The sequence below is a fragment of the Triticum aestivum genome, chromosome 4B, assembly GCF_018294505.1.
Source record: "Triticum aestivum cultivar Chinese Spring chromosome 4B, IWGSC CS RefSeq v2.1, whole genome shotgun sequence".
Classification (NCBI taxonomy): Eukaryota; Viridiplantae; Streptophyta; class Magnoliopsida; order Poales; family Poaceae; genus Triticum; species Triticum aestivum.
Window position 1 is genome coordinate 119,256,045 of NC_057804.1, and position 8,142 is coordinate 119,264,186.

Genomic DNA, 8,142 nt, shown 5'->3' on the forward strand with positions numbered 1-8,142 from the left:
TTTTCACCCTGACCGACGGTGTTGTCCGAGGAGAAAAGGAGAGGAGCCGGGGACTGAAATGAGAGCCATGTCTGCTATTAGCCATTTGGTTATTTCAAGGCTTGTTCTTTTTCTACATATTTTTAAACACCCGTAGAAGTAAAAAAAAAAAAGAAGTTACCCTCCTAGAACTGGGATGTACCCTGGAGGCATTATGCGCTGAGGCAGTCGGTAATGGCCAATTTGTGACAATTTTTATTGGACTTTAGTTAATAAAAACGCCTGAAATTGCATATAAATCGGTGAAAACCGAAAAACAGAACAAAAAACAACGGAGCCGGACGCATAGAAGCCTTGCCCGACCGCCTGCTCGTGAGTCGTGAGTGAGGCGCTGGAGTTGCCCCACTCCCCCAAAAAAACCGAAGAAGCACTGTACACCTCAAAGCGGGCGGCCTTCAAGATGCCGCCGCCTAACGCCGGCCGTCTCTCCAACCTCGTTCGGCGCTGCGCCGCCGCTAAGGCTCTAATCGCCGGCGCGAAGCTCCACGCACAGGCTCTCGTTGGTGGCCACCTACCCCAGGCCACCCTCGAGACTGACCTGGTCCTGCTCTATTGTCGCTGCGCTGCGCTCCCTAGCGCCCGCAAGGTGTTCGACGCGATGCCTTCTCCGTCCATGCACGCGTACAACATCCTCCTTGCCGCCTACCCACCCCTCTTAGCTCTCGAACTACTCTCTGGCCTCCTCGACGCCGGTTTCCGCCCTGACTGCTATGCTGTCCCAGCGGCGCTCCGGGCGTGCGCTGAGCTCCAGGACCCGCTTCTTGGCGCCGCACTCCATGGATTTACCGTCCAGTTAGGATTTCTCTCCAATGTTGTTGTCTCCAGCGCACTTCTTGACATGTACGCCAAGGCTGGTCTCCTGGTCAATGCGGTTAGGGTGTTCGACGAGATGCCTGAAAGAGACCCTGTTGTGTGGAATTGCATGGTTACCGCTTATGCAAGGGCCGGGATGACAGCTGAAACCCTTGAGCTCTTCAGAAGGGCTCAGGTGGAGGCGGTGAACATGGCAAGGGATCTGCGGGCTGTGCCGAGCGTGCTAAATGTCTGTGGAAAGGAAGGGGAGATGATGAAGGGGAGAGAAATACATGGTAGGATGGTGCGAAGCCTTGTATTCGATTTGGATATCCCAATTGGGAACGCGTTGATCGACATGTATGCAAAGTGCGGGCGCGTGGACGCGTCACAAGCAGTGTTTGCAGGCATGCAGGAGAGGAATGTGGTGAGCTGGTCGACACTGATATCTTGCTATGGTGTCCATGGAAAGGGAAAAGAGGCATTGCATGTGTACGAGGAGATGTTATCTCAGAGAGTGAAACCGAACTGTATCACCTTCACATCTGTCCTTTCAAGTTGCAGCCACTCAGGGCTCGTGACTGATGGCCGGATGATCTTCGAGTCAATGAGGAAGGTTCATGGTGTAGAGCCCACTTCTGAGCACTATGCATGTATGGTGGACCTCTTGGGGCGTGCTGGAGCCATTGAAGAAGCTATCGGGCTTATAAAGAAGATGCCTATGGAACCTTGTGCTACTGCATGGGGAGCTCTACTCTCTGCTTGCGCCACGCATAATAATGTCGATGTTGGAGAGATTGCAGCATATAGGCTGTTTGAGTTAGAAAAAGGCAATGTCAGTAACTATATCACTCTCTGTGGAATTTATGGTGCAGTTGGTCAGTCTGATGGTGTTGCAGGATTAAGATTAAGGATGAGGGAACTTGGCATGGTGAAGACGCCTGGTTGCAGCTGGGTTGATGTGAAGGGAAGAGCTCATGCCTTTTACCAAGGGAGTGTCCCGAGTTATTTGAGGAGAAAAATGTTTTGGATTTTAGATCGGTTACGTAAGGATATGGGCAATTCAGAATCTGAATATGAGCATGCTGACCAGTAGTACAAGCCGACTTAGCACTGAAGTTGGTATGGTTAAGTCATGTACTACGGCAGTCAGATATTGGTTTGAGGATAAAGTAGTAACCAGCCTTAATTGCTACCATGAGTTCACATGAGCAATTCTTTTATTCAATGAAGGAGTTCTGGTAAATGTGGACGCTCGTGGCCTTGAATATTTTTGTGGCCAATATCTGAACCAAGATGCTGTGAAGATGAAGCGGTGATTGGGTGAGAATGATGCTGGTTCTTCAGTTTGAGGCTACGACTGTCTGCTCTGAAGTGACTTCCACAGTTGTACTAGTGTACCACATATCTGATCTGATTGTATAACACATGAATCACATGTTCTGAAGTGCGGAAAACGCAGTTGCATGCAAAATTTGTTAATGGCGGAAAGCTGGGATACAAGAAAAATTGCAACTGGAAAGAGTGAGCATTATGTTCTTCAGTCATCTGCTTTGAAGCTGACAAAGCACGTCCAAACTGAAGGTAAAATTATGTTATATTTTTATTAAGTTTCAATTCTTGTTGGAATTCTATAGTCTGCACTGAATCTACTGCCACCAGTGATACAAAATTTCATGGCAGAATATGTGGACATCACAAAGAGAATCATTAGGCCCATAGACAGTAGCAAGAAAGAATTTGCTTGGGGGCAAAGCGATGAAGGCAGTGACCAACTGGCCATTTTAATCAAGCCTGTAACCTCCAGAAAGAGATTGGTACAGTCATCATGAGTTTTTGTGCCTGGTTGCATGATTATAATCAGATTTGTAAGCTAATCAGTGGTTCTTTTGCTTAGACCCTTTATCTGTAATTAAGTTCAGTCTTCTGGACAATTTCTTTTCTCTCTGATGATGGGCAAATAAATGAACTATCCACTTATTGCTTTGACTATGGTTGTAGTCACTATGTTGGCTGGCCAGATTTCTGTCAGTATGAGTATTAAGGTACTGCTGTATACTTTGTAAAGTTGTGTACCATTTGGGGTGGCTTTCTTCTTAGTATTACATAGGAATATATAGTATAGCACTGGAATCTTATTTGCCAGCAGGGTAGGGATTCATGGTTAATATTTTCAGTCAAGATCAGAGTATTAATAAAGACAAAAGAGAAATCCAGTTTGGCTACACACTGATATGTATGCTATAAATACTACTCTTTCTATGTTTATACTCTGTACAGTGGTCCAAAGGAAGATACAACTCTTATTGTTTCCATCCAAGTTAACATTGTTCTCGAATGGTAATACTTTGTCACCCTACTATAGAGTTGTTAATGTAAATGGTGCCAAGGTGATCACTTGTCACCTCGTTTATACCGTCCAGATTCACTTCATGACAGCAATTTGGGACTGCCCAAGAACAACAAATATAGTATTTTATATGTATAAGAAAAATATTGTTACTGTCGGCTTTTGGCCTTTGGGGAGCAAAGAGACATCCAGTCTCCAACTGGGGCAGCTTCTGTGTGTTCCAGGTCTTAAACTACCATTGCAATGTATTCTTTGTGTCCTTCGATGCAGATTAGCTTGAATATTTTACTCTTGATGATGCAGTTCTACTTTCTGGACCTTTGTGTCCTTGCACACTGGTCAAGCAGAATTTGTTCAGGAATAACCCTGATTAAGGCAAGGAACTGCCCTGCCGACTGGCACAGCCGGTAGTTGAGCTCACCACAGCATGGTAGCAGGTAACTTTAGTAGAAGTTTGTTACATTGTCTTGAGTAAAAAAAATTCATGGATAAGGTGTGGACCGATGAGATGATGTAGGCAGAGTTACATTTGCAAGTGCCCACCAAATTAACTACATCGACATAATTGCTTGTACAAATTACTCTGGAATCTGCGTTCCAGGTTTTAAGGGATGCAATCTAATAATCCTGGTAAAGATCATACTTGCTAACATGCATTACTTTTCCATTCTTTCTGAAGAATCAAGAACTTATTGATCAACTTATACATCCTTGAGAACTGAACTCTTGTAGCAAGACTGAAAAATCCTAAGCTATTTTTTTTTCTATATCCAGCTGCTTTTGTAGGTATACTTAGTCGCCAATGGGTGGATAGGTTGTGTTTGGGAGCCTCTGTCCAAGCACAAATGAGCGAAATAGGCCGAGAGCTCGGTCTGGTTGTGCAAATGGCACCATGTGAGATGCGCCCCGCACTGTTGCAAAGGTCAGAAGATTACCATACTCTGTTGTCCAGCCTCCAACCTTGAAAATCAAATAGCAACAGATGTTACATTCATGTTTTATATCATCAAATTTGGCATCTGTAATTCAACTTGTATTCATAGCATAGAAGTATACCTGGCCTTTGCGGAACCAAGTACTGTACGGAACTGTGACAGGCAACCCCATGTCATGAGCTAGCTCTCGCACAAGGGTTCGGGAGCCCAAGAGGGGCACCACAGAGTCTTGATCGCCGCTGTAACGTAATTCACATTGTCATAACAAATTGCACACGGAATGAAACAAATTATCTGAATAGATATACTCAGACTTGTATATGGGAGTATGAAAAGGTAAGTTATTTACCTGAATATCCAAACTGGTATCTTATGTTCCACTATTCTCTGAAGTAAAGGCAAGATGTTGATGTTACCATCCTTATCGGTGTAATTCAGCACACTGGGACATGATTTTAGATGATCCATGTGAGTTTGAGTTGCAAAGATGAGCAGTTCATTTACTCTGACACTCTCTTCTCTCTTTACATATTTACTGAAAGGACCAACATGTGTATTTGGCAGACGTAGCAATAGAAGCACTTACTCACTGCACATGCCCCAGCCATAAGGTAGATGTGTTCTATTAGCATGAAGAGCATGCTGCACTTCTGGAAGATTGAAGTAGAAGTACCTTTCATATGACATGCAAACATCCACTCCTAAACTGATCTTGGTCACCTAAGTTGCACAAAAAACTAGTCACACAACAGCAATCAAAGGTTCTGACGGAAATATCATGTACCATCCATGAGGCAGTGAGCATACATATTTGCGCAGTCGTAGCTCCTGCATCACAATCGATGGGTAACATACGTCAAGAATGACATCATAATTGTTGACGTATTGTCCAACTATAGCATTTGCCTCCGCAATGGCATCATTGCATGACTTGCTCTCATTGTGGGGGCTACCGAATGTGTAATCCTCAAAATCACAACCCTTGTTTATGGCCAGAAATATCTCATCGGATATCATACCATGGGACCAGAAGTACTCATATGTCGCGGGGACATCCCTGTCAAGCTTGAGTAACGGATTCCCGATCTACTCAAGGTAATCTCAGAGTCAACAAAATAGTAGTAGTAAGTACCCCCTCCGTCCCATAATCTAAGAGCATTTTTACACTACACTAGTGTCAAAAGTGCTCTTATATTATGGGACGGAGGGAGTAGAACATAGTTGATTCAAGAGATGACCAGGCTATGCTTGACTACTTACAGCTACCCCCTTGATATTGAACTTAAAACCCTTAGATTTCTCATTGTGTGTGAGAAGGACATCGGTGAGTTGCGGTATATAGTGCCCTGCATTATCGTTAGCGTAGAATCACTCGCCGTAGAAGAGAGGCAATCAAAACGCATATTCCTGAAGTAGAACTTGAAATGCTTTCTAACCTGCATAGCTCTCTCCCGAAAGAAGTAAGCTGCTTGATCTGTACTCCGGGAACTTCTTATACCATCCCAACAGAAATTTGTACATATCATTTGCTGCATAATTGAAGAAACATACGGTTAGATTGATGTGTTCAGGCTAACCGGTATTCTGTGATGTCACAAGATCGCATCGGTTTACCGGTCCGCGCATCTCCTGTATTGTAGTCTGATGAAGTGTTGGAGTAGGACCATCCAACTCCAGCGGGCGATTCAACAAATAGAAGATTGGACACTGCAAAAATAACAAAGGTAAAACAACTAAAGAGTTAGTAAGATGTACACTTTCTTTCACTGAAACATGTGATCAGAGAGATGGTTCCCAAAATCCAACCTTTATTCCACGACTTCTTGTTTAAACGAAGGCCTCTGCCATCTCCTCTGGGATAAAATGGGCCGAGCTCCGTAAACGCGCCGCCTCCAACCGAAGAACAGCCAGGACCTGAAGGCCAGTGAAATTTTGCAGCAACATGCAGTTAGCAATCACATTTCCATATGTGGTAGTACTGAGATCTTTATCTGCATCATAGTGTAGCAAGGTACTGTTACATCAAAGAAAGAAGCATCTTTTTTTTTTTACCAAATGATGCCTCACCGCTTCTAAAAATCGTCAAGGACCACAACACACAAAGCCCAATGAGGCAAGGGTCCAAGGGAACATGGTGACCTCAAAGATACTCACAAAACTGATTAATTTTTTCCTTGGCAGGTGCGGAGCAGATGACGATTAACGAATGGGAGGAAGTTGTTTGTGTTTCCAGTTCAGGAAACACTACCTGTCATCATATGACCCCTGATGGGTGAACGAGCACTGAACGTGCAAGAAAGGTACAGTGGAGGAGGAAAGGTACCAAGGAAATGAGTAGTATAGGATGCTAGATTAACTTCACCGTTCCAGTCATCAGGCCACTAATGGAACAGTGCTATTATTAGCCATGACAATTCCAGCACCATGGTATTTTTATTTTCTTTAAAAAACAACAACTATATAGTTTATTGAAAACTGTTTTGAGAAACCAAAATGATTTCCAGAAACTCTCGAGATCCAGACAGAAAAACAAAGTCGCTGTGAAGGCTGTATGTGTAAGATGTAATGCAGACCAGGTAGAAATTCCTGCGTCGTCCTAACTCCCAACCGCTAAAGTCGAGAGCTAATCAACCGTGCATATAGAAGTACTACTTTTAACACATTTTCTACCAAACTAAGGCAGTGCATGCCACTGTTGCTCCTCGAATCCAGCAAGAAAATTCAGATGCGAACATATTCCCTAATTCTGAAGCAAAACAAAACAAGGACCACGGCGCAAAGGCCAACGCTGCTCGGCAAACTGGCCGAAGAAACTCCAACAGAACGCTCTGGAGATCAGAGAGTGACAGCCCAAGAGCAGAGAGGGCCGCGGAGAAGAGAAGGCATAGGAAGACGAGGAAGCAGCACCGCAGCAGCAGTAGCCAGTAGGTACTGACCTCCGTTGAGCCAGAGCGTGAGCGGCCTGCCGGCGGCGTGGTCCTGCGCCTCGGCGAAGTAGTAGAAGAGGCTCCTCCCGGCCTTGACGTCGACGTCCACGTACCCGGCGAACTGCCTGAACCCCACGGTGGGCTGCCCGGGCAGCCGCCCCACCAAATCCTCCGGGAACCCGAGCACGCAGCTGCTTGCTACCCAAGCAATCATCGCCACCGCCAGCGCTGCGGCTCGCCAGGAGCCCGCCATTGCAGCGAGAGCCTCGAGAGCAACCGGAATTGGCAGAGGCGAGGGAGGAGGGAGGGAAAGAGAGCCGGAGAGGTGGGTTGGGTTCTTGGGTCGAGAGTTCTGGGGATATATACCGGGGGCACGCAGCTTTTCCGCCCCTGACGTGGAAACAGCGCGGATTTTTAGTTCGTAGGTTGTTGCGGGTTTAGGTTTGGATTCCATTGTTTCCTTTTGTTTAAGATTCTCAGTTAAGAGAAGATGATAAATTGGGTGGTTGCTGGAAAATGCTGTACTAATATTATCTCTTGAATTGAACCCTTATTTGTGATTTTGGATTTGGAGGATGTATATGGTACATGCTGTGAGAAGGTGATGAATCTAGACTATCTTTTGAGTGGAAAAGCCTCATCGTAAATGTTGGGACAGTCCAATTTTTTGCCGTCTGCGATGCCAATGCATAGTGATCCCATTTCGTTATGGCATGGAGTGATGTTTTTGTCCATACTAAAAAAAATCTTTTAGGATGCGTCAACACTTTCCCCATTTTTCCCAAAGCAATCAAGACTATTACAGCTTGCACTCAAACATCCAGCGGGGGATATTCTTCTAGCACGTCAAAACAATAGTATCCTTGCGGCCGAGTCAAGAATAGGTGACTTGTTTTTCAGCCGATCTGGTTGCTGTTTTCCTAACCGGGTCGCCGGCCGCTATCTCTTTCGCCGTCGACGGAAACATAGAGGGACCGACGGGGGTCTTGTGGCCGACAACACCCAGCAATCCAGCATGAGAAACCACTTCCAGCCATGGGACCAGAAACGGTCGAGGTTACTTAGAAGTTGATCTAGACCACGTTCTAGCTTATTACGG

The 8,142-nt window shown here is 45.3% G+C and overlaps 2 protein-coding genes across 3 annotated transcripts; one reads left to right on the forward strand and one right to left on the reverse strand.

The window, feature by feature from the left end:
* Nucleotides 1-339: 339 nt before the first annotated feature.
* Nucleotides 340-2,811, forward strand: LOC123091380 (pentatricopeptide repeat-containing protein At3g12770). Of its 2 annotated transcripts, none has more exons than XM_044512876.1 (2): nt 340-2,415; nt 2,494-2,811. In XM_044512876.1, exon 1 carries the CDS (start codon nt 440-442, stop codon nt 1,925-1,927), a length of 1,488 nt encoding a protein of 495 aa, XP_044368811.1. In that variant the 5' UTR covers nt 340-439; the 3' UTR covers nt 1,928-2,415; nt 2,494-2,811. The 2 variants fall into 2 exon arrangements, with proteins under 2 accessions (XP_044368811.1, XP_044368810.1); XM_044512875.1 differs by having other exon boundaries at nt 2,515-2,811.
* Nucleotides 2,812-3,662: 851 nt separating this feature from the next.
* On the reverse strand, nt 3,663-7,384 carry LOC123091381 (serine carboxypeptidase-like 42). The gene is made up of 10 exons (XM_044512877.1): nt 7,053-7,384; nt 5,923-6,030; nt 5,731-5,823; nt 5,553-5,645; nt 5,377-5,462; nt 4,924-5,202; nt 4,703-4,836; nt 4,466-4,558; nt 4,238-4,355; nt 3,663-4,141 (listed from the first exon to the last, which is right to left on the reverse strand). The coding sequence occupies exons 1-10, from the start codon at nt 7,294-7,296 to the stop codon at nt 3,974-3,976; spliced, it is 1,416 nt and encodes a 471-aa protein (XP_044368812.1). The 5' UTR covers nt 7,297-7,384; the 3' UTR covers nt 3,663-3,973.
* Nucleotides 7,385-8,142: the final 758 nt, after the last annotated feature.